This window comes from Vidua macroura, chromosome 16 (assembly GCF_024509145.1).
Source record: "Vidua macroura isolate BioBank_ID:100142 chromosome 16, ASM2450914v1, whole genome shotgun sequence".
Lineage (NCBI taxonomy): Eukaryota > Metazoa > Chordata > Aves > Passeriformes > Viduidae > Vidua > Vidua macroura.
The window spans coordinates 13,170,166-13,195,598 of record NC_071586.1 but is presented as its reverse complement, the minus strand read 5'-3'; the positions used below and the strand labels follow the sequence as shown (position 1 = coordinate 13,195,598).

At 45.2% G+C, this 25,433-nt stretch overlaps 1 protein-coding gene across 2 annotated transcripts; it reads left to right on the top strand.

Annotated features, from left to right (window-relative positions):
* Nucleotides 1-8,741: 8,741 nt before the first annotated feature.
* LOC128815609 (cytochrome P450 3A9-like) lies at nucleotides 8,742-21,634 on the top strand. Of its 2 annotated transcripts, XM_053992441.1 has the most exons (13): nucleotides 8,742-8,885; nucleotides 11,450-11,543; nucleotides 13,573-13,625; nucleotides 14,735-14,834; nucleotides 15,394-15,507; nucleotides 15,783-15,871; nucleotides 16,850-16,998; nucleotides 17,855-17,982; nucleotides 18,648-18,732; nucleotides 19,082-19,242; nucleotides 19,680-19,906; nucleotides 20,693-20,855; nucleotides 21,018-21,634. In XM_053992441.1, the coding sequence occupies exons 1-13, from the start codon at nucleotides 8,815-8,817 to the stop codon at nucleotides 21,114-21,116; spliced, it is 1,533 nt and encodes a 510-aa protein (XP_053848416.1). In that variant the 5' UTR covers nucleotides 8,742-8,814; the 3' UTR covers nucleotides 21,117-21,634. The 2 variants fall into 2 exon arrangements, with proteins under 2 accessions (XP_053848416.1, XP_053848417.1); XM_053992442.1 differs by lacking the exons at nucleotides 8,742-8,885; nucleotides 11,450-11,543 and adding an exon at nucleotides 11,671-11,701.
* The last annotated feature ends 3,799 nt before the right edge of the window (nucleotides 21,635-25,433 follow it).

Below are 25,433 nucleotides of genomic sequence, written 5' to 3'. Positions count from 1 at the left end.
TGCAGAGGGAAAATAATAGAGATCAGAAGATGAGAGGGTTATGGCCCAGCTTCCCAGAGACCTGATTGTGGAAGAAATGTCCCTGTGCATTTGTTCTGGGGTTTGCAAAACGCTCTGAGACCCCAATTCCCCCCATCATCTCCTGGGAATGGCTCGTGGAGGGTGAGGTGCTGGAGTCAAGGCAGTGCCCTGAGCTCTGGCCTGCAGAGCATTTGGGAAATGGATTTATAGAAAATTTTCAAAGCCTGACAGAAGGCTCACATAGCATGCATTTGTATGCAAACCTAAATTTTAGTTAAGGTGTAAAACTTAGACCCACGAACAGTAATTTTACATAATTAACTCTAAACCATTTACAACATAGTATAACAAAAGCTAATAAACCAAAAAACCCCACATTATAATTAAAAATAATTAATTTCTAATTATAATAACGTAAATTGTAACATCTACATTATCTCACCCTTCTCATAAAGCTAAAAATAAAAGAAAACTTTTTAAAATACCTCTCCATTACCCCATCTTTAAGTCAGAAAAAAAACTTAGTCCAACAGAGCCCACTGCTGCCTCGCTCCTCACCCTTCGCTCTGGTGAAATCAATGGATTAAATGAGCACAAATGAGGCTGGAGCTGGCTCCTTGTGCTGGGGTGAGGCAGTGAGGAGCTGGCCCTGATACATCCAGCTGAAGCCTTGTATTGAATTGCAGCTGACAGCTCCAATAATGATAATAGATGTGGCCAAGGCTGCCTCCTATTTGGAGGAGGCCAGGTTCCTCCTCGCTGCTCTCAGGCAGCCTCACCACGCTGCCAGCTCTCGTCTCCCAGCCATTCTGAGGGGTCCAAAGGCAAACCCTGCTCCTCACATTGCCAAAGCCCAAAAGGATGACAGGCTGTGCTAGCTACCCCACACAGTCAATCCAGCTCCTCATGGGGGTCTTTGCAGGAATCCTCATGGCTCATAGCCTTGCTAGCACCCCAGGATTCACCTCTTATTTAATCTAAAATTTCCCTGGCTTGGCCTAACATGAGAAACTGTATGAGAGATGCCATAAACACATCCCACAAAGCTCTTCTCCAAGCAGAGGCTGCTGCTGCAGATCCAGCCAGCTCCCAGCCCACAGAGTCAAGGACAAGTGCCAAGGACACCAAGTGGATCCGGGGACACGGTGTGGACATGGCTCTTTCTGAACTCGCAAAACCAGGCTAAGCTAACCTAAAGCTCGGTGACACAAAGTCAAGCTACATCAACATGAAAGGCCTCAAGAAATAAATAAAAAATCATGCAAAAAACTTCAAGCATCTGGACTTCATTACGGCATTATCCATGCACACATGCTGAAAATCCCTTTGGACACTTCGCCCCTGCAGCCAGCCATGCTGAGTTAGCCGTGCCCAAGCCCTGCAGTGGGGTTTAGCAAGGCTCAGGTTTTATCCCACATCCCAACCCCTGCTGAGCTGGGGTTGTGTCACTAAATGAACCAGGTCAGGTAGCGATAGAGTAGCTCAGGGATGTTTATAAAATAAAGGGAGATGAACCCTAAAGCAGAGGGCATGCCATGTGTTTGGGGAGCTAAGTCAGCAGGGAATAAATTGGGCTGCCTGCAGTAAGTGATGCTTCAGGGAGGAATAAAGCAGGGAAGCAGCTGGGACAGGTGCCTGTCCCTGCACGGGGTCCCCAGCATGTCCTGCTTCCCCGTGTTTTTGCTGTGACAGGGAGCTCACCAGAGCAGCCTCAGGTTTTATGGTGTGTACACATTATTAGTGCTTCACGAGTAAATAATGTCATATTTCATTGTTTATTGCTGAAAATGCACAGGAAAAGGCTAAAGCCTGAAAAGCAGAAGAAAATAATTTATGTGGGAGGAATGAATTTGCCATCATGTCAAACTTCTGCCAGAATTTATCACGGTGCCCTTCAGTTTGGGTCTCTGTCCAACATTTTAAAGGTCTGCCTTTGTTATACACAGAGGCATGGAGAAGCTGAAGGTTATTGGGAAGACTGGGAATTGCTGCTCGTGTTGGAGCAGGAGAGAGGAAAGCATAATGTGAAGCCTTCAAAAAGCCTTCCTCCACTTAACATGGAAAATAAGGAGCACTGACCACCAAGAACCATCCTGGTGAAGGGATGAAATGGCAGGAGGTTCAGCAGTGGCTCTTGAAATGCATAAATCGGGATGGAGATGGTCAAGGGCCACTGGCCGAACTGTTGGTAGTGATCAATATCTTAATTAATATCTGTTTCCCACTCTCCACTCAGGCACTCAGCACTGGTAACTCAGGTCACAGATGTAAGGATTTCTTGGGCATATAAGGATTGCAGGGTGAGGGCATGAAACTTCAGAGAAAGGTTTTGAAGCTGCTTTCCCTCCTGCTGCTTTTTCCTTGAGAACCTGCCACGCTGCTGGGCAGGAGCATCAGCCTAAGGGAATAATTGTGTTTTAAAGCTACTATTTCTGTCCCTGTCATTTATATGTGTCTTGTCAGATTTGCACCTGAATCCATCTCCGAGGTGTCGGTACCAACCAGCGTGGAACCACAGCCGGAGCGCTCTGGTGAGCACACGCCAAACTATTCTCCAAACTAAACTTCTCCCTCAATCAAAAGAACAGCTGGAACAGCCTACTGTGGAAATAAGCACTCAAGAGATTTGGAGCTTTGGGGCTGGAGATGCTCCCAGCAGCCAAGCCAAGCGTTTCTGCATACAGGTAAGGTGCCCCCTGCCAGGGATGCAGAGCTGGTGCAGACAAGTCAGAAGCCAGAGGGGCACAAAATGGCATAAAAGCACACAAGGACCAAATAAAAGTCTCCCACTCCAGAGAAAGCAGATGCCCAGTTTCTTGGGAGTGGTGGACATTTTCCTGGTGGGACTTATCCTCTCCCATGCTTCTATTAGAGAAGTCCAGGCTCAGCGAGGTGAGCATCACCACACCATCTAATGACTGGTTAAACATTCAACCAGGCAAACTGCGTGAGAGAAAGTTTTTACACCCAGACCTGAGATCAGAATTTGTGACATCCCAAATGACTTATTCTTGTGAGCCTCTGAGTAAAGATAAGACAATTCCAAGGACCCTTTGACCCAGGTCTGTGCTACTGAGTACTTTAAACTTCTTTGACCCTTCAGAGTAATTTCCAATCTGAAATAATGATGATCCAACATTTTTCTATTTTTTTTTTTAACAGACTATCTTAACACAAATACAAAATACATAAGGACTTATCACAGAGTGATTCAAACAACAAGCCTGTATTTTGCTCACGTAAGATGATTTTAGGGACTGGTTTTTAATATAACAAAAACAACCGCAAACAAACAAACAAACAAATAGCCAAGAAACCAAACCTGACTCTAGGCTGAAACTTAGATGCTGAGAAACTTCTGTTTAGAAAACTAAAGGGAAAAAAAAAAAAGAAACATATCAGGATGCACTGGCATGTGATATGAAAATTATGCCAAAATAATCCTTTTCAACCTTTACCCATGTCTGGGAGCAGATCAGGTAGCTGATGGAGGGAATGGCAATTTGGAAACATACCCATTTAGGTGAAAAGCATTAACCCCCAATCATCTCTGTTATCACACAGAGCCCTTTCCATGAACCTCCAGGTGTGGCACCCCTGACATTGAACACTTCGGTGCGTCTTTGTCAGGAGAGCTGCCACATCTATCCCAGCCACCTAAGAGCAAGTGCCCCATGTCAAATGACGGAGGCAAGTGATCTGTGGGCTGCAAAACACACGGAGAAAGGATCCTGGTTTCATTTATGACAAATACCAGAGTCTCACAGTCCTTACTAACTGTGTAACTCCAACCACAATGGAGCTGAACCTAATGAGCTAATGGGAGCAGGTCACCCTGTGGGAGGCTGCAGCGGTGGCAGGGACACCGACTGGAGACATGACGTTATTCCTGCCTTGGGCACAATCTCAGGCACTGCTTTGCATAGCAAAGTCCTTCACTACCCGATGATTTGTCACCCTCTAAAAGATCCATTGTTCTGAATGAGTCAAGTGCCCTGACTTCACCAGGCTGTGACATCCCAGTGCAGAAATGACACCCCAAAGAAGAATTCTGACATGCCAAAGCAGGACTCTGCTGGGCAATGACTTGTGCAGACACTTCTTGAGATGACTTTGCCAAAATGATGGCACAACAAAGCACCACTCTCATGCAGTTTCCCCATCAAAACATCCTCCTGAAAATACCAAGGAAAGAACATGATCTCCCGCTTGTACTGGAAATACATCTCACCTACATTTGCATTTGTTCCTCACCTGTATTTGCTTTTGTCAGGGATTTTTGCTGCTGTTCCCTTCTGGAATGTAACCTTGTCTTTCATTGCATTGTAGGTAAGGAGTCATGGGTGGAGCTGGTAGGGTATTTTATTATTTCTTAGCTCATTCTAAAAGGCTAAAGAACCTCGAACAGGCTTTTGTATTGGATTGGGCAAAAGAATGCATTGCTCAGAGTTAATTAGCCATCCAGATTTCATACAGCTTTTGTAGCTGTCATTTCTTGGAATGAAAAGAAATATAATGATATATTGCAAAGATTATGAAGGAAGATTGGGATATATCAGGGATATTACTTTAACTGAAAAAAACATCAGAAAAATGTCCTAGTTTCTGTGTAATTCCAAAGCTCAGTATATGGAACAAAACATCCAGGGGAATTAATTATGTTTTTGTTGAGGAATTTTTGCGAGCTTTTTAAATCCCACAGAAATCTAGGTGCAGGAGGGTATCAGTCATCTATACACAGAACTACATAAAGTATCATTAGAGAACCCTCCAAACGCATTGATTTTTTCCCCCCAGCAGTAGTGTATCAATATTTTTACCACAGCAAAAAAGAATTTAACTTTCATTATGAAACATTTTTCTGTGGGTAACTAAACCGCTGTGTATCAGGGAAAATAAATAGTTGCCTCCCCACATCTTCTGTGTAGAAAGTGAACTTGCACTGCTCTGACAGAAGAACTCTGTAAGTTTAATGTATTACTCCCTCTTCCAACCAGCAGCTGCCTTATCTCTCCTCATTTTACATTATCTGACCTTTTTTTCCCTCTATTTTAACCCTATGAAGTAAAGACTCCTGAGCCTCCCAGGCCACGACTGTGCTCACTTCCAGCCTAGCAGTTACTCGTGGCTGGATTATTCCCATTTGTCTCTGTGCCAACATCATAATTTGATTCACTAGCTCTTCTTCTACCTGGCATTTATTCTCATAGCAACCTCCTTCCAGCCCAGCTATCCTTTAGTCAGACTAAAAAAAAACAAGGGGTTTGGAGGCACCTCTCCAAGGGGGTGAAAAGTGCTGCTGATTTGCTGGACCCTCCCTTAACTGGACTCCAGCAAGTTAATGTATTCTAGCACTGCATGCTCTGAGTCAGGCACAGCAACGAGAAGATCTTATGGCCAGAAGATAAAAATATATAATAGTGGACTTTGAACTGCAAAATCTTTGTTGTTGTTGTTTTTTTTTCTTCCCTACCTACGGGTTTGATTTCTTCTGAGCATCCTTTCAATGCAGCTGTTCAGGCAGTTGAAAGTCTTTTGACATATAACTGGCTGGTAATATTAGCACAGGTGACTTCAAAAAGCAGATTAGACACAGTCTACAGTGAAGGTCCTGAGATATTCCAGTGGTTTGTTTCACCTGTTTGTCCTCTTGAAAAATGAGTCTGAGTTACAGACTTGGGTTTTCTTTACACTTAATGTTAAATGAAATGAATGTGGTTTGTTCAACCCAAGGTAATATTACTCTTAACTGTTCTTCCAGAATATCTTAAATTACTCATCAACACTGAAGCTAAATCCATGTCACTGCTTGCCAGTTTGGTGTTTCTCAAGGGCAGAAATCTGCCTTCTCCCTCCCATACAGAGATTAGCTGAGCTCTGCGTGATCAGCAGCAATTTGTATGATCTGTATCTAGAGAGTTTAAAGTACTCCATAATGACACAACTTCACAGCAATATTTATACCCTGAATAGCACTGCAGAGTCTCTACTGGTCCAGCCCTGGGAATCTAAAACAAATTCCCCAAAGTATCTCAGGAGAACCTCTTTCACAACCACACTCCAAACTGAGTTAGACCTAAAGATTCAGACTTATCCATCCTGGTCTTCCCTATATCCGTGTAGTCCTTTTCATCAGGAACACAAGATGTTACCCACTGGAGCTTTTTTCCTTCACCCCAACAGCTCTTTTTCTTCTGAACTGCTTGTTCCTCTCCACACCTGTGTCCCAGTCATAATTGCTATTCCAGGGTGTCCTTTCAACCCTACATCCTTTGGTTACACAGCTTGTGAAAGAAATACATGTTCCTCTATTTTTCTGCCCAGCCCCCAGTCATTATTCCACAAAAATCCTTCCTCCTCATCACACCTTGTTCACAGCCTGGATTTGCAGCACTCCCTTCGTTAAGCTGCACATAACAACATGTTGTGATTTTGCTCTCCTGAAATCCATTAATCCATTAATCTGAGCATCTTCTTAGGGGCATTAGAAATGGGAAAGCAGCTCAGTTCTCTTCTGAATTTGCTGCAAACTTTGGCTTTTTAACCTCTCAGCCTGTGACCATCCAGGAAACTTGGTGACAACAGCCTAAATGACAAGGGGTGAGTGTCGTGTGTGTCACTGTCACCCATGAATGGGACTCAGGGTGTCACCAGCAGGGTGTCACCACAGCCATAATTGGGGGTTGCACCTTCTCATGCCCCTGAGCACTCTGCCTCTGCTCCAGGCACCTGGAGGGCTCCCCTAAAGTCATGATGGGATGCAGTGGACTTCCCAATGTCCAGGAGATGCAGAGGATGGGCGTAAAAGCCTGTGGTGTGAGGACTAAGATGTTTTAAAGGACTTGGAAGGGTGAAAGAACAACTGTGCTGCATCCCTGGGCAGCTTAGGGGGCACCACAGTTGGGGGTTTACAGTTTTAACAGAGTGCACCTTTGGGCATAAACTGGCTCTGAGCTGGGCTTATGTGTGAAAATTAGTCAATCTTTCCTGGGTCATTGACCTCCCTTTGGCATGGATTAATCACCGAGGAGTTTTTATGTTTATCCACCAGCTGTCTCCAGGGGATGGTGGAGTTGTGTTGTTTGAAGTTGATTGGCACGTTCCATTTGGCAGAGATCATCAGGCCACAATGCAAAACCACAGCAAAACTTTACACCTCTGGTTTTTCACACCAATTTTCCCAGAGACTATAATTACCCCTAAAAACGATGCAAAGAGGACAAAGATTGAGGCTTATTTTTAGTGAGGATAGAGAGCCCTACAACAATCCTTTTTCCTGAATAAACTATGTTAACCTATTTCCCAACACAGCGAGTTGGGAACATTTTGGTGTCCAGTAAACTCAAATTTCAAGGCTGTGTCAAAATAGGCAAAGAGGAACCCTGGAACACCAATTACTGCTGTGACCACTTCCTGAAGGGGAAAGCACCTCTTGAACCTTGAACCATGTTCTTGCAACATCTCTGAATCAAGAAAGGCAGAACCCAGCATAGGCTTGGAGAGCTGTGTCAGGAACTTGTCTGTTCACATCAAACTAAAGCAAACTGTGTTTATTACAAAATAATCTACAACTGTTCTGTTTCCAAAGGCCAGAGCAAAGGCCAGGCAAAAGAGAAATGAGATACAAATGCTGAGATAAGGCAGATGATGCTCCTTGGAATGTGGACTGAGATCCACTGCTTGGTCAATGCAGTGTCTATCACAGCCACATCCTTGCAGACACAAGGCTTCTGACATGCCAAAAGATTAAAACACCTGCCCAACTTGCCTCAGTGCAGACAGTAAACTCCCTTCTGAAGACAGCAGCTTTGCTAATAAGAAGGGAATTGCTCATTTTAGAATTCTGAACAAAGCCCTAAAATTGCTGTAGTGCACACCTACGCAAACCATAGAACTTCCTGCCCTGGCTTGATCCCCACTAACAAACACCATCCAAAGAGCTCAGTTTTCTCCACATCATAATCTCCTCTCAGCACATCCACACCTGCTCTTGCTTTTCAGCACCATCCTTACAGGAGAGCCTGTACAAAATTTGTGTTTTCCCTTTTCTCGTGCCTTTTCCTCAGCTGCTACAGAAGGGTGGGCATGGCTTTTATTCATGAGCCAGGAGTGGTGCTTTGGAAAGGATGACACTTTCACTGTTTACAGTTGTGGAGTGACAGCATTTCTCTTACATAACACCTGGCCACAGGCCAGCAAACAAGGTGGACTGGACTTCTACAGCCTTCAGAGGGGACAAATTCCTGCCTTAGTTAGAAGCTGCTACTGATCCACTGCAGGCAGCACTTGCACTTCACAACACAGAGAGATATTTCAAACAAAATCTTAAATTCTGTCAAAGTTGATTAATCTGCTAGAAAGGCTCTTGTCATACAATACGTGAATAACCTTTTCCCTTCTCTTTCCCTTTTGTAAACCAGCCCTGACACCTGCTTTGGGATTTACCTTTTCATTGTAACCTGTTTATATTTACTTTGGTGTGGGAGCCCAGGGGCATGAGTCAATGGGAGGGCAGTTTTTACTTACAATAGGGAAACCTGTTGAAATGTTTGGCAACACACGCATTAAATAACTTGAACCTTAGACACTTCAGTCTATCACATGAATGGTGTTTTTCAGATTAGCAGACTTTTCTACCTTTACCTTCCACCCCTCCTCCTTTGTCACAGAAGGAGGGCCCATCATCATATGACTGCATAAAAAAGATTGCACAGTGTGAAACACTCCTATTTCCCACTGGCGTGGGACAAGCACATCAAGGCAGAACTCGGAGCCAATCAGAGAAGAACTGAAATGAACCTTCTGCCTTCTTTCTCTACAGAAACATGGGCTCTTATACTTCTTCTCATGGCCCTCCTGCTAGCGTGAGTAAAATATATTCCTTATTGATTCTCTGCTCCTGCTGTTTCTCTCTTCTTGCCATTGCTCACTTTCACACAACTAATCTGCTGAAGAGTAGATGTGATTCCCAGTTTTCCAGTATCTAACCAGGCTCTGGGATGTAGCAGAGAAGTCTAAAGACTGTACACGTGTGTGATCTTGCTCCAAGGTTTGGAGTATTCCCATCCAGTTATGAGATTGCTGCTAAGAATCGAAGGAAAAATAGAATGATAATGATGTCAGGTACTGGTTACCATCAGGGTGCTGGTTTCTGTCAGGGTTCTGATCCATCAGGTGATTTTTCACAGACATCCAGCTGTGCCTCCCTGGCTGAGGCTGCTCTGCAGGCAAGCCAGCAGAAGATGACCCTGCTGCACTGGTGGAGAGCAGCAGAAAGGCACCAGGAGAAGAATATTTGTAGGATTAGTTTTTACTCCTTCTAACTTCTTCCATGGTACCCAGCTAAGATTCTCCTCAGGGGCACCTGCACCAGGAGGGGTCCTTTGCAGAAGTTTGATTTCCATCCCATGTCCCTCCTCACAGCCAGCTGTGCTGGGGGAAGGAGTGGAGCACAGAGCAAGGTCAGCCACCTGCTCCTGGCTTTCCAGACAAAATCCCACAGCAGAAATGTACCCCCAGTGCTTCAGGGCAGCCCTGCTAGTGATGAAATGCTGTTCTTTGCTTTCCTGGTGCCAATCAGCACTGCAGCAGAGCAGGGCTGGTTAAAAACCCCTGACTGATGTGGTGCACATGAGCACGGCCCATTTGTCTGCCCTGGCAACGCTCCAGCCACAGCACCTCAGCAAGCTCAGAAAGTTTTAGCCATATTTTTTCAAATCTGTTCCTCTGATTTGGATCATTCAAAAGTCTGTTTGGGGCTGACTCATTAAAAAAAAAAAAAACAAACCCCAAACCACACCAAAACAACAAAACCAAAAAAGCCACCCTGAATCTTGACCCAGGCTCTCCTATTTCAGTTACTCTGTGGCTATCTAAGATTGCTGGTTACCAGACTTGCACCTTCTGCAGGCACCCGTAATTCTGTTGTGGAAAAGGGACTAAACCCAGGTCTCTGTGCTCTGATATCAGAGCTAAAATAGAAATTTCACTGCCCATTGACACAGAGAGGTTGTTTAGATGCTTCTTGTCCAGCTGGGGCAACACCGTTCCAGTTCACACATGAGGGAATTTCAGGCATTTCTGGTTCACATCCATGGTAGGAAGAAGTAATGACTATTCTTTGGCCTTACACTGAATGGTCCTTTTCAGTCTGCAGAAATCCTTGACACATTTTACTTGTAGGAGTGTTAGACTACATTTTCCTGGCCATGTTTCAAGTGGTTTAAACCTGTTTCCCTACAGTATTTCTGGGCTTTTTATTTCTGGGCTTTGTTACCAGCCCTCCCTGACATTTTCTGGTCCTCCCGCATCCTTGGCTACCTAGCAGAACATTACAAATAAGAATCCACAAACATTTGATTCCTAGCACTGAATTAACCTTTGACAAAAAAGGTTAAACATTGACAGACTGAGTTCTGTGAAACCTTTCTTCACCTGAACACACCCAGCTCCCCATTTTTCACCTGTCTTGTTTGGACCATAAGGTGGAATCTGCTTTTTTTTTGCTCTGGCAGAAGCTGTGCTGGGGGACACTGATGTAATTTGGGGTCCCCAGAATTCATAAAAACATTGGTATTTGTAAGGGAGGCCCTCCCTAAGTCTCAACCTAGATTTTGGCTTTTCAAATAAGCATCCCCAAGATCCTGTCTGAGCAGCTGCTGCCTCGTGACCTGAAGATGATCTCTGATAACATTCCCCTGCCAAACCTTCCCTGCTTTACATCCCTTCTGCAATGAACTGCTCACTTGGGAAGCTGCAGCTACTAACTAAAACCAAATATTTTGAGGACCTCTTTCAACACAGCCAAAGACGAGCTTCAAAGGGCTGCAGCCCAGGCTCTTGTTGAGAAAGAGAAAGCCCCAGGGTAGAAGCAATAACTTTAGAGCTGCCAGGAAGGGTACTTCAGAGGAAAGAAATCTGCAAGGCTGTCAATAAAATCTAAAGAGAAAACCATCAAGACTAGGCTTCCACTGAGCTAATGCTGGACTAAGGGAAGGAGAACAATTACTGAAATTGAAGGACAGTTTGACAAAAACCCTGTTTGGGACATAATTCCTGGCACTGCTTTGATTTCTCTTCAATACAAACATGTAAGCTTGGTGTTCCTTCCAGCTCCATTTTCTGCCTCTCCTTTGGTAGACAATGAGCTCCTGTCAGGAGTTTTACTCAAGATTTCCAGATGCTGTCTTCACAGGTGATCTGGTGGAAACAATTGCTTTCACACCAAAAGGAACCTTCTGAAGTTCTGTGTAAGCCTTACCATGGTTATCAAGTAATTTTTTACAGGGCAATTTTCACTTGGACTGCTTTTTTCCCACCACTTGGATCAACCTCCTCTCCCAAGGGATGTTGCCGCAGTCTCTAGGTTTAGGAAAGCTCACAGCCCCAGTGCCACAGTGATGTAACACTGCTCTTTTCTGTCCCACAGATATGGGATCTGGCCATTTGGTCTGTTCAAGAAGTTGGGCATTCCCGGGCCAACACCTCTGCCTTTCATCGGGACAGCCCTGGAATATCGCAAAGTGAGTGCCTGGAGCTGCCTTTGCTGGCCCAGCTGTAGCTGAACAAACACAGAGTAACGATAAGTTATCTACAAATGCTCCTCTGTCACACAGGGCCTGTGCAAAGGCGTAGTGGGTTTGCATGGGAGGCATTCAGGGAAGTGATGCAAAGCTCCTGTGTAAGTGACAATCTGTTTGAACCACTGGAAAGCTGTGCACACCTCTGTGAAAAACACATGCTAAAGACAAAAGAAACCTGGGAACTCTCTCTTTTCCAGCTGGCAAAGTGGTAACAGGGGCTGGGCCTGCTCGGGCCCCATTCCTGTGGTGCCCCATCGGCTGCCGGGCAGGTGAGGGGAGTGTGTGGGGGGCTGAGGCCGGGCTGGGCCATGGCTGCAATTTCTAACATCTTGCTGCTCCTGGGCCCTGCCCTGCCGCCTGCCCGGGGCCCAGCTGGGTCTGCCGGGCCCAGGAGCAGCCCCGGGCTGGGCTGGCTCGGCCAAGATTGTACCACCATTGAGATCTGCCCACAACCACCGGGCAGGGGAGAGGAGAAGGCATCAGCCTGCCTCAGCCATAGTGCCACCACAAACCACTGGGCCCACCTGGGCTCAAGTGACCATCTGCAGGCCCTGGGTGAGATATTAACTCTTTCAGTGCTTCAATCCTCCCTCGAATGAGAGAAAGGAACAAAATGCAGGCAGTGTAGAGGAGCAAGATGAAGACACTGAAGTCAGTGAAGAAGTCAAGTCCCAGATGGGAGGGATGAGGAGATGCCTTGATCTTAGGCTGAAATCCTCTTGTAAAGCTGTGGAGAAAGACTCTTTTTCCCTATAACGCATGAAAGCATGGGGAGATGAAAGTGTTCAAATTGTAGATATTGAGCAAAGGCCTCCATGCTAAAGTAAGCAGATGTTAAAGCAGCTATGATCCTATGAGAAGTTTGAACAGAGAAGGAGAGAAGATTGATGAAGATCCTGTGCCCGCAGGAAGAGGATTTCAGAGATAGATAATGAGAACCTTTGCCTTTGAACAGCACATCATTAAAACAGTACCCCAGAAGCTGATATGGCCCATAAACATAGCTGTGGGAAAAGCTTGTGGAAAATGGGAGAGATTTCACAATTGCAGATTTCCCCAGGTGGCTGCTAAAGCTTGTGGAAAATGGGAGAGATTTCACAATTGCAGATTTCCCCAGGTGGCTGCTGTTCATGGAAGTTAAAAGCCACGAGAGAACTGTTTTTCTGTGGAGAGATCTCCATAACATTAACAAGAGGGACTTCCCTCCCTAAGGGAACTGAAGAAAGACTATTCTAGAGGTGCTAAACTGACTGAAATTTTAGGTTTTGTTTCTTTACATTTTCATTGGGAAAGAAAGGTTGTAGGGGGAGGAGAAGTGTCCTGAAGGTTTTGTTCTTATTACTCTTTCTTTTAGTTACTGTTAATAAATTTTTCTTTTAAAGGCTTTTAAAGTTTTGAGCCTGCTTTGCCTTTCTCCTAATCCTACCTCACAGCAGGAAATGAATAAGTACATCCTAGTGAGTGCACTGATGATTGGTCAGCACTGAACCCACCACATTAACTGGTGCATTGGCTGGGAAATTTCAAATTGGCGAAGCAAAACCACTACAAAAGACTGGATGGGATAAGGCTCAGCAGCACAGACCAAGGGGCATCCCCAGAGGAGCACTCCTGGCTGGCTGATTTCCAGCTGCCCTTTGCCAGCCCCCTGGCCAACAGCTCACTCAAAGCACAGTGCACATTCATGCTTCATCATAGCTTTGGCTGCTCATAAAGCAGCTCTGAACATTAGTTTAGAGCTTTTCCTTCCACCCACCATGTCCAAAATCATCCCCTCCACTGCATCCTCTCTCAGATAATTCAGCACCCGCTCTGCCAGAGCTCAAGGAGCATTTGGACAACACTCTCACACATGTGGTGGGATTTTTGGGGCTGACCTGTGCAGGGCTAGGAGTTGGACTTGGATGGTCCTTGTGGGTCTCTTTCAATCCAGGATAGCCCATGACAATTTTAAAATTGCTTTCCACAGGGTTTCCTGGAATTTGACACGGAATGTTTCAAGAAATACGGGAAAATCTGGGGGTGAGTATGAACCACTGATCTCTTCTGAGAGTAAAACTAGAATCTGTACAAAGGGGAGAAAATGTTCATTAGGAAAGCTCCCTTTTCTCCACCTGCAGCCCTGACAGTCCCAACAGGATGAGAGCAGCAGTGACAGGGTGCTGCTGATGGCTTACTTGGAGCCTGGTGACACAGAGCTGTGTCACTGCCACATCATACAGGAGCTATTTTGACCAGTGCTGCGAAAAGCAGTTTAAATCTGGTAACAAAAGGCCCTCACCTGCCCCTAACAAAATCATCAGCAGAACTATTTACTTCAGTGGGATCTGGAACTGGCAGGTTGGGTGTGTCTGGTTTACCAACAGCAGAGGAATGTGAGTGAGTCCCTTTGGAGTTCCAATAATTCCTTGTGCTGCTGATCCCCACCTGCTGCAGCAGGAGCTGCTGCAGTTACAGCTCTTCTGTTCTAGACACCTCCTCCCATAGCTTTCATCACTGTTGTTATAACTTAGGCTACAGCCTTGCATATCCTGTATGATGCATCCACTGGTCCCTACATCAGCTTTAACAAATGGAGTCTGGAAAATACATGTTTACACAAATGGGTAGAGAGCACAAATCAGCTTAATCTACATCTGTTCCAGGAAAGCATTCAGAACTGGCAGCTTAAAAAGACAAAAACAAGGACTGAGTTTCATCTCCAAGGATGTCTCAATGCTGTCAGCCCAAGTCTCCAGACACTCAACTCAAGAGCCTGAAAGGGGTCGAACAAGTTTCCTTCTAATACTGTAATGTGTTTAAGTGCCTGGAAAAACACAGAGAGTCAGGGGAGGAAAGGAAGACACTTCCTTCATTTAGTATCTGGTCCTTTGAGCAACTGAGCCCTGCTCATTTCCCAGTGAATTTGGAGGGTGTTTATCCCCCTTTACCATTTACAAAACCAGATGGGAAAAAGTCTGGGAGTCCTTTTCCATCTCTACTTTCTACATTTCTGTACTCAGACAACAGAGCAACAAGGCTGCTGATGGAAGAACATTTGTTCAACACATGGGCATCTCGTGAGCATCAGCCAAGCCTTACACTTCAATTATCTGGGGTTATTTACCTGCCTCCACTTCTCCCCCCAACAGGATTTACGATGGCAGACAACCCACGCTGGCTGTTACAGACCCCCAGATCATCAAATCTGTGCTGGTTAAAGACTGTTACACCACCTTCACCAACCGCAGGGTGAGAGCACAAGTGCTGTGATCTGCACAGTCCAGAGAAGTGCAGGAGGAGACAGGCATGCCAAGCATCCTTTGGGAATGAGTGGCTGCACTACAGGGATTACTGAACACGACCACTGCACGTCACTGTTCCCCTGCCTTACAGCCTGGACTGCACACACGGGCTGGCAGAGGGAGCAGACCAAGTCTGTTCTCACACCTATTGTATATTTTTGTATATGGGGATGGATTTGGGTCTGTGTGAGTGTGCAGGAATCTGTAAGGGTGCACAGGTGCCACTAGCTGGGATGCAGAGATGGGACATGGTGGGTACACACAGAAATGCTAGGCTGATTTGACTTGTACTGGGGCTGGGAATGATACCTCAAAGCTGGTTTAGTGTAGGAAAGGGAATTATTTATGTATGTGTGCCTTGAGAGAGGCTGTTTGTCAGGCCACAGCTTGTTGCCAGCAGCAATGCCCCCAGAAGAGCCCAGGCAGGGGCTTGCATGCCACATTGTCACCCCTGCAAGGAGGCTGCTCTCTTTTCTGGGGTTAACACCTTCTCTTTTCCCCTGCAGCGCACGGACCTGGCCGGGGTACTGACCAACGCCGTCTCATTAGCTGAAGATGACCAGTGGAAAAGGCTCCGCACTGTGCTCTCTCCAACCTTCACCAGTGGGAAACTAAAGGAGGTAAACCTGAGGGGCAGGTACAGACTAAATCAGAGTCAGTCAGCAGTGTTTTCAGGCTGAGATTATCACAGGGGTCTGATATCTTTAGTCAGAGCCTGGCAACTAAGCTGGCCTGTTTGATTTATGCCGAACTGAAACCAGAAAAGTCTTAAAATAAACCTGAGCAGAGAGATCTTATTTGTTAATATTCATGAAACTCCCTGTAGTCTTCATGAACCTGTGTAAAGGAGTAAAATGTATTGTCCTGAAGTGACCATGCCTGGTTTGTGTTATAGATGTTCCCTATAATGAAGCACTATGGGGAAGCTTTGGTGAAGAATGTTCAAAAGCAAGTGAAAGAGGACAGCTCAATATCTGTAAAGGAGTAAGTAGCTGCTAAGAGCAGCTGGCAGAGCAAACCTTGTTAGAAGTGCTGTGGTTCACTGGGTACCAGCAATGCAGATCTTTCCTTTGGTCAGCCAGGGCTCTGAAAGGAAGAATGGGACTTACTGAAAGCCTGACTGGAAATTTAAAAGGGGAAAATTTAATTTGGATGTTAGGAAACTTCCCAGAGGTAGATAGGAAGGAAAATGCTCCAGCACATCTTTGTGAATCCAGAGATCCAATATAACTCCAAGATTGGCAGGAAAACCCAGTTTTTCCTGCAAGCATTCAGGATCTCTGTGCAGCACCTTCTCCATTCCCAGAACATGGAGGTTGCTGATCTCTGTCCCACAGAATGTGGAAGTGTGGGATGCTCATCCCTCACATGCCCCACTGCTGGGGAAACTGAAGCTGTAGATTGGCCCTGAGTGTTTTTGCCTGATCTGTGCCCTCCATATGGACTCTGGACAAAACCCTGTGTATTGAACCCCAATTTCAAAGCAAAAATGCAGCAGGGGCAGCTGCACACCAGGAACCACAAAGCAGCAAAGCTCCCCTTAAACCAAACCCCTGCTAGGGGAGGGCTTGGACAGCTTGGAACAGGGGGCTGTTCTTGGTGGAACTGGACCACTCCCAGGGCTTGTTTGAGGCAAGGTGTGCTGCCACCCCTCCTCAAGAGGTTACCATGCTAAGTTCCACTTACTGTCCCTCCATCAACCCATCCCATGTTGTTGTAAAATCCTTGGAAAAGCTGTCTGACTTCAAAACCTGTGCAGGCTGAAAACAAAAGCTCTCTAAAAATCTATCCCCTTCTCTAGAAGTGCTCTTCAGTACCACAGAGCCAATTTTCTTTTCAAACCTAAGGCAGGAGGTCTTCTGAGACTTTTTATTTGAATGTCACATAGACATGAGGAAAAAAAAATACATTCACTCAGTCCAAATATTTAACCACAGTCTATTTTTTTCTACCTTCCATCAGCATCTTTGGGAGTTACAGCATGGATGTGGTCACTAGCACTTCCTTTGGTGTGAACATTGACTCCATGAACAACCCCAAGGACCCCTTTGTCAGAGAGATGAAGAAACTGGTCAAGTTTGACTTTTTTAACCCAGTCTTCATATTGTCATGTAAGTGACTCCAGGTTTTGATTGGACAACTTCCCTTGCTAGGAATGAAGTCCTACTGGCCCTTGTGTCATCATTTCCTCTTTGTGAGCTTCATGCTGAAACCCTGGGGATGAGATGGGTAAAAGCTTCCTCCACCTTTGGCATCCCCAGTGCAAGAAACTTGTGAACCACCCAGAAATATCCAATTAAGTGTTGGGAAATTATTTGAAGGTTGAAAAGCAAGTGAGACTTGAGGAGAGCACTGCTATCTGAAATGCATTTTCTGGAAGAGAGTGCTGAGTGGGGACTGTAATTAGATGCAATTTCCTCCAGTGCAAGAGCTTAGCAGCAATGGACCTTAAATTAATGTTAGACACCTTGCTGAAACCCAGGGAAAGTTTGGATCTGTGCACAGAGGAGGTTCTGGTGCTGTAGATGTCATGAATCTATAGAGAATATCAAGATCCAGTTTCTATAAGGAAGGAAAAGCCTTGAAAGGGACTTGAAAATGTTTGCATGATCACAGCAAGGCAGTGAACAGCTCAGCCTGAACAAAGAACTCAGAATTTTCAGTATTTCTCTTGTGAAGCACATGCCTGTTGTGTCCAGAAGTAACCTGTCATTAGAAAACAGAGCCTTAGAAATAGGAGCTTGAATATGCCTTGGTCTTCTCTTAAATGAATGATTATACCCAGCTTGGTTGTGCCCATGTGACACAAAACCTATTCCAAGGGAATGAAACAGAGGGAAAAAAGGCAAAGTCCATGCTTTTTTCATCTACAGAAATTAAAAAAGGAAATAAACTCCCAGTAGCATCCACAGCTATCAAGAGGGGTTTATTTAAAGAGTGCAATTTAATTTTCTATTTGTTTTTCAGTTGCTTTCCCATTCCTTATTCCTGTCATGGTCAAGATGAACATAAACGTCTTCCCCAGTGATGCTGTAGATTTTTTCATGAGATCCCTTGCCAAAATTAAGCAGGATCGTGAAAAGGAGGCTCACAAGGTGAGTGGGAATTTGTGAGCAATTGTAGCAGAAAGTACACTGAAGTGAGATATAATTAGGAAGATGATATCAAAGGTGAAGCCAAAGTACAATGACTCAACAAAACCCTGAGCCTACTCAAGTGTAAACATTTCATTTTAATACTGTCAGGAAAGCCCCACCTGACCCGTCCTGGCAGAGAATCAGGAGGACTTTGTACATCCGTGATCTGAAGCTAAATCCAGATAAAGGCTCAGCAGAACTGGACTAAGCTTCAGTCTGCAGCACTTGTAATGAGAGAGTGAGAGACTCCCTGAAGAAGATTAGGCAGAGGATGAGAGAGTGCAGAGTAAGCAGCACATGAGCAGCAAAATCACCTTTAGGGTTGTGCCTTCCCCTCTTGCTTTTCTAAAACTGCAGTTTGCTTCCTGACAAAATTCTGCCATTAAGAGTTTGGATCCCTTTGCCCAAATTCATTCAAGACACTGCTCTCCCACCCAGTGTCTTAATGGACAGGACAGACAGGTTTCCAAAATAAAAAGTGAGCATTATGTTTTTCAGTAAGGAAGTTGAGAGCATTTTGGGGATGCTCTCGGTCTAAAACTTGTGCTTAGGCTGTGAAATCTGCTTATCTGAGCCCTCCAAGGAGCCTGTCACCAAAGAGACTCTCCTGCTTTCCCTCTCAGGGCAGGGTAGACTTCCTGCAGCTGATGATCGAATCCCAGCGCTCAGCCAGCCAGGGCAACAACGAAGCAAATCACTCATATAAAGGTAACAGCACCCAAATCCTCATCATGGGCACGGGGCTGTGGGAGTGAGGAGAATATGGGGAGGTGTTTGTCTCACCATCATCTTCACTGACCAGCTTCAGATGGAGCTCTGCCTCCTGGTGCCAGCACCAGGGCTAAGATCCCTGTCCAGGGAGCAGGACTGCCATGTCAGTTATTTATACTCAGGAAATCACCTGCCTCCTCTATCAAATGGATTTTTCCAGGCAGGTAGAGCAGTTATAAAAGCGTTATCAGAAAACAACTGCAACAAACCTGCCTCAACACCACCTGCTGCTGCCTGCTCCTTGCTGAGACCATCAGCCAACACAGCTTTTCTCATCTCCCCACAGCCCTGACCGACACAGAGGTCCTGGCCCAGGCATTCATCTTTATCTTTGCTGGGTATGAACCCACCAGCAACACCCTAGGTTTCCTGGCCTACGAGCTGGCCATGCACCCTGATGTGCAGGAAAAGGTGCTGCAGGAGATCGACACAGTCCTGCCCAACAAGGTAAGGGAGACCTTGAGTGATCAGGAGGACCCTCTGACCCTGCTGCCCTCCTGGTTCAGTCAGGGCAATGAAAAATCTTTAGCTCCTAAACACCATGGATTTTTCATTAGCTCTGGGAGACACACACTGAGACAACTCAGCCCTGCAGTGATTTTCTTTTGGCAGCTGGAACCTTCCAGGCACCCCAGCTGCTCAAACCTGTTTGCCACACTCTGCACCCTTGCACAAGAGGATGTGGATTTCCAAGCATTTCCATGACTCAAGGGTCAAAAAATAAAACCAGTTGCTCAATTTCTACTATGCATTTTGTTCTTCAGTGAGTCTGAGTTAAATTTGGGGCAGTGGGGGCTGGGGATACTCTGGTTCCCACAGTCATTTTAGGACAATCCACTTCTGATGCCAACATACCTGGTCACCTTCCTTGTGTTGTCCTGCAGGCTCCTCTCACGTACGAAGCAATTACGAAATTGGAATATCTTGACATGACAGTGAATGAAACCCTCCGGATCTATCCCCTTGGGGGGCGGATTGAGAGAACCTGCAAGAAGGACGTGGAGATAAATGGAGTGAACATTCCCAAAGGAGTCGTGGTCACAATCCCACCCTACGTCCTGCACCGTGACCCCGAGTACTGGCCCAACCCGGACGAGTTCAGGCCAGAAAGGTACAAAAAGCTTAATGAAAGGGAAGAAATATCACACTGCTTTTTCCTCAGTAATTAAGCATTAATCTCTGATTAGCTTCCTAATGGTGTTCTTCCTATCTTTTTACAAACAATACGGATGAGAAATTGCAGGCTCGTGGGAATGTAATTTTAAGAAGAAAACAAGCTTTGTGCTTAAAGCAGGGTTTCAAACAACATAATCTTCTTGGGAGAATAGCACAGATACCTCACAGGATCTTGTACCCAGTTTTTAAGCTTCCTGAGAGGGGGTAAATTTGGAGCTTTTGTAACTGCTGGCCATCCACTGTATAATCCTTCTTGTTGAACCTGTTCCCTTCATACAAGCTTCTACTAAATATGCCAGACTCGATCCTTCCAGAATTGCTTTCCCTCCTTGTTTTCAAGGATAACCTTCCCTAGCTGTTTCTTTTTGTAACTGATATCTACTTCTCATTCCCAGAGAAAGTGAAGGCATAGGCTGCTCCTAACCAAAACAACTTCTGGTTCTTCTCTCCCTAAATACCTCAGACAGGAAATATCTGTCGCTGTGGGACAGGATGTTGCCTGGATTTTCACCTTGCTTCCAACTACTAATCTGGATGGACAGAGTTAAAATCAAACCCTCAAGAGGGACAAGGGCTAGGTCATAGTATTTGATTAATGGGGTAGCCTGAGACACTTTAAGAAAAACCCAAATCAGGCACCAGTAAGAGATCCCTGGATAAATAAGATGTGTAGGTTTTGTGGTTTTGCTGCCTTCATTTCTTTTCCCCAACCATCATCTAGGTTCAGTAAGGAGAACAAGGAGTCCATAGACCCGTACACGTACCTGCCCTTTGGGGCTGGGCCCAGGAACTGCATTGGGATGAGGTTTGCTCTCCTGATTCTGAAAGTCGCCATCGTCTCCCTGCTGCAGCATTTCACCTTCCAGACCTGCAAAGAGACTCAGGTGAGGGCACGTGGAGGCTCGGGGCTGGCACGGGTGGAGCCGGGAGCCAACACCAGACATTTCACACTTCCAGGCACTACAGATCCAGTCGTGCCTGAACCTTTCATCCCTGCGTGTTTAACGTATCCATCTGCACCTGTGCTTTCCCTCTCATTGTTGCAGATGCCAATCAAGCTGAGTTCAGTGGGGCTCCTAACACCAGAGAAGCCGATTATTCTGAAGTTGGTACCCCGGACCAGCACGGAGCCTGCCAAGAACTGAAACCCAGCCACAGCCCCCAACACCCAGGGACTACTGTGCTAACAAAGGGATCACGCATCACAGGAAATCTCTCCTACACATACAGACACAGAAGAGCAGCTCCAGTTAATTCTGGATGCAATTACTACATATTTACTAATAAACATAACTGTCAGAAACGTGACGTGGATCACTGGGCAGTGACAATACACAGTCCCCTTAATTTTGATTGCAAAACAAGAAATAAATCCAAATGAGAAGCTGATCATTGACTTCTAAAGGGACTTCTCCATCTGGAGGGAAGGAATTACTGCCACATCCAAGAAACACAGAGTGTGATGGAAATTCAAACTGCCAGACCTCACCGGGCAGGGACAGGATCTGTTCTTCTGGGTGTAGTGATGCTTGAAATTTCATGTGTTCTAATTGAGACGACTGGTGTGAGACTACACATCCTAGTTACCAACCCTCTCCTGTGCCATGTGTTAATTAAACTAAAGTGTGTACAAATACTGTCATTAAAAACATTTGAGAGCTGCTCTGTGTTGTATATAGTGGCTGATCACTTCCTATTTAAAACCCGTATTCAACCTCAACCCTTGAAATCATCCATGTACATTGCTTTCCACTTAATTTAATGAATCTGATCCTTCATTTAACGCCATCAAACCCTCCCATTTGTAAAGTATTTTACAAACACTCCAGCTCCCACCTCTTACTTTGATTAAGAGGGTACCTTCAGTTCAGCACTGGCCAACCCTTTCCCATGCTGGAGTGACAGAGGATGGATTAGAGAGAGCAGCAGCTCCCAGGAGGAGAGGACAGCCCTGCAGGAGGGCCAATGCTCCTGGAGGAATGGTGTTCACACAGTCTGGAGCTGAGCCTTTCCTCCCAGGGCCGTGGATGGGGTTTAGTCATTACTTATGGTGGGGTTTTAGGTGCTTTGAGCTGCTCCTGTCATCAACAGGATGCTCTGACCCCATGGCTTATGCCATCCCTGACCATTTAAACAGGGAATATCCAAAAGCAGGTGGGAGGTTCTCCCAGATCCAAGTTTCACACCCCAGTTCACCCCAGTAAATTGTGCTGGTCTTGACACCTACCAACCAAAACAAATAGTAGTGAACGTGAAAGGTTTCTACAAGAGCTACAAATCAAATCAAGCAATACTGTAACTTTCTCCTGGCACCCTTCATTCCAAGGCATTGTTTGCTGGATCATGGTCTGTAATTTTCTCCTGTGGCAATGTGCTTTTCTCTTTAGTCTAGCAGACAAAATTGCGACATGATCCAAATGCTGCCATCCCACGTCGTACAAATTTATTCAACAACTCAGGTCCATTCTTTACCAGTGAATATTCAGGGCTTGGGTGTGGACAGGAAACAGCACAGTGGATTCCTCATCCCTGGAAATCCCCAAATCAAAGCTGTCCATTTTTCTGGAAGATACAGTGACATTCACCAGGCTCTAATTCAAGAGTAAGCAGCTTGTGCTGTCCCAAAAGGCAGATAAAACAATTATAGTGCTCCCTTCTGATTCATCATCTGTGATAGACTGTTTGGGTTGTGCTGTGTACACAGCAAGGCTCTGAGGAGTGCTGCCAATGAGGCCTTGCCTCAGTTTAATCTGTTGCCCATCTCTTACCAGGGGTTAGAAACCATCCCTGGAAGAGCTGGGCCTGTCTGACTGGCTGTGATGCTGCAGTGGCTCTGATGGGGAGAGTGCAAAGCATGGACGAATCAGTTTAAAAAAGGCATTTTTCTGTAGAAAATCCAGTGCCAGGCAAAACTAACTCGGGTTCAAAGAAAGAGAAGGAAAGGGGAAACTATCATGAAAGCAGCACATCACTTACATGCCAAAGAGCTGCTTTGAAGTGATGAAAAATCCTTTTGGCACCTGATGAGGAAACCCAGGTGCCTTTGCCAGAAGCACAAAGGGTTAATCCAGCCACACCCCAAGCCTGGCAGTTCCTTCCCTGCACGGCCTCTCCGGGAATGAAGTCATTAAGTGCAACTGTACAGATCATTCTTCCAAATGTGAAAAATGTGACTAATTTTCCGGCTTCAGCCAATTATGACCTGCCAGGACTATCATAACAGCCCATAAATAATCTGTAACAAAATCATGGTAATGAGTCTTCTAGAAGAAAATTAGATCCTCCGTGTCTTAACTCCATAAAAATACTCTGCTTTTAAGAGCTGCCTCCATCATTCCCAGCATGTCCCATTGCTTTGCTGGTCGCCCCTCAGAAGTGGCTTGGCCAGGAATCTGCTGGTCCTGGGCATCCATCAGGTTTCACTGGTTTGGCTGTTTCCACTTTAAATCAGGCATAGCACTGTTTAACTCACCCCTTGAAAGGTTTTTGCTGATAAAACATTTATTTTATCTGGACTCCTTGCTGATTCATAAAATCAGCAAGGAATCTTTATGGTTGGAAAAGGCCTCTAAGATCATCAAATCCAGCCATTAACTCACCACTGAATCATAATAACCATGTCCACAAGTGCCACAAACACTTTCTTTGAACACTTCCAGGGATGGAAATTCCATCACTGCCCTGGGCAGCCTGTTCCAGTGCTTGAGCACTATTTCTACACATCCTTGGCAGGCCTGGGACATTGAATTGTCCCAAAATAGTGGGGTCTCATCAAAGGAAAGAAAACAGTGTAAGGTAGAAATTAATTGTGGGGACACTTCTGTTTCTCTTCCCCACCTAAGTCCTCCCAAAGCCCAAGTAAGAAGGAAAAAAGAATGAGGGAAATTGTTGTTTCATCATCATTTTAAATCACATAGGGTTTTCTCAAAGGCTTTACAACCTCAGAGAAGTTATTTTCACATCACTGCAGTGTAACAGACTCACACCCAGGGAAGCACCAGCATCACTCAGGAACTCCTGTAAGTATGCAGAAATACATTCCCCTTAACAAAGAAAGGACCTTTTCACAGGAGGTTTGTATCCCATGGGATGAGAACTGTTATTGCATCAGTCCTGGTGAAAGACAAAAGGTGATTTTAAGTGGGGAGGTTCGTTTTCTGTTTCCCAGTTAACTACAGCAGAGTCACCCTCACTCCTAACTTGCTTAAATGATGTAATGCTTCCAGTTGATTGCAATGACCAAATGGATGTTATGAAAAACAGGTTTCCTGCTTACAGTGAGGAAATGTTTCACGTGCTTCTCCAAATCAGTTATGAGATATTTCAACACCAGGCTGAGCCCTGACAGAGAGAAGAATGGTCTGACTATTAGCAAACTAAGTGTCCCTAAAGTATTGAAGTCTTTTGCAATTCTGCTGTGCCTTTACAGTGAAAAATGAAACATTTCCAGACATATTTCACCTGAAAGGAAGAAAAGGCAGCATGGCTCCTTTTACCTCTACAGAGGCACAGTTTCTCTGGCATCAGGAGCCTGCAAGTCAAGGGACACAAGTGGAAAAGGCAGCACAGGCAGGGCTGGGATTGATCTCATTCCCTTCTTTCTCTCTCCATCTCCCTGGTAGAAGTAACAAGCCAGCGTGGGGAATTACCAGATAGATTGGAAACATGGAAAACCTGTGGCTGAATTTATGCAACGACATCACTTTTCTCTGCTGTAATGGAGAGAATTGGACATATTGAATTGCTCACCACACAGATATGGAATTTTGAAAGCCCTTACTATTGCACAAATGTTGACAGGATATTTTATTTACTGCATCATTAAAGGTTAAAGAGACTCATTCTCCAGAGGATTCATTTTTTCAACTCTTAATATCAATTAAAGCTAATTTTGGTTCTAACTAATGATTAACATAAAATATGGAAAAAGCTCTAACTGAGCATTTCTGTTCATTACTCCAATTCTCTTGTATTGCTGGGGCACTTTATAGGTACTGATGCAGCTTTGTATCACCCAAGGCATAGATAATTTTCCTCTCCAAGCTTTTTGTTGTTTTGTTTATGAAAACATTGCCAATGTGCTCAAAATACCTTTGATTTGGGACAAAATTTTTATTTAACCATTTCATAGCTGATGATCAGGGATGTTCTCCATGGGCTTCCCTACATGCCTGGGTACAATGTCTGGATACAAATGTACCTTGTTCCAAGGCCTGCAGCTCCCATATCATTCATTTATATAATAAATAAGCCCACCCTGAAGTGCTTGTGCAGCCACAAGTTTGCAAATGGAGTGGGGAAGACACTATGACTGTTCAAGGGAAAATGAAAAACCTTGCCTGCCACTTATGAACTGAAGCCAGTCCAGCACAGCTGGATGCATTTACCCATCTTCACTTGACAAAACACTGATTTCATCCACACAGCACAGAAAGCCCAGGAAAATACATTACAGTTCATCT

Bases quoted from the DNA above. Each gene is read 5' to 3' on its own strand.
- LOC128815609 (XM_053992441.1), top strand. From the start codon at position 8,815: ATGAACCTTCTGCCTTCTTTCTCTACAGAAACATGGGCTCTTATACTT. The intron at 13,626-14,734 runs GTGAGTATGAAC...TCCCCCCAACAG, and splicing joins AAATACGGGAAAATCTGGGG to GATTTACGATGGCAGACAAC. The intron at 17,983-18,647 runs GTGAGTGGGAAT...TTTCCCTCTCAG, and splicing joins GTGAAAAGGAGGCTCACAAG to GGCAGGGTAGACTTCCTGCA.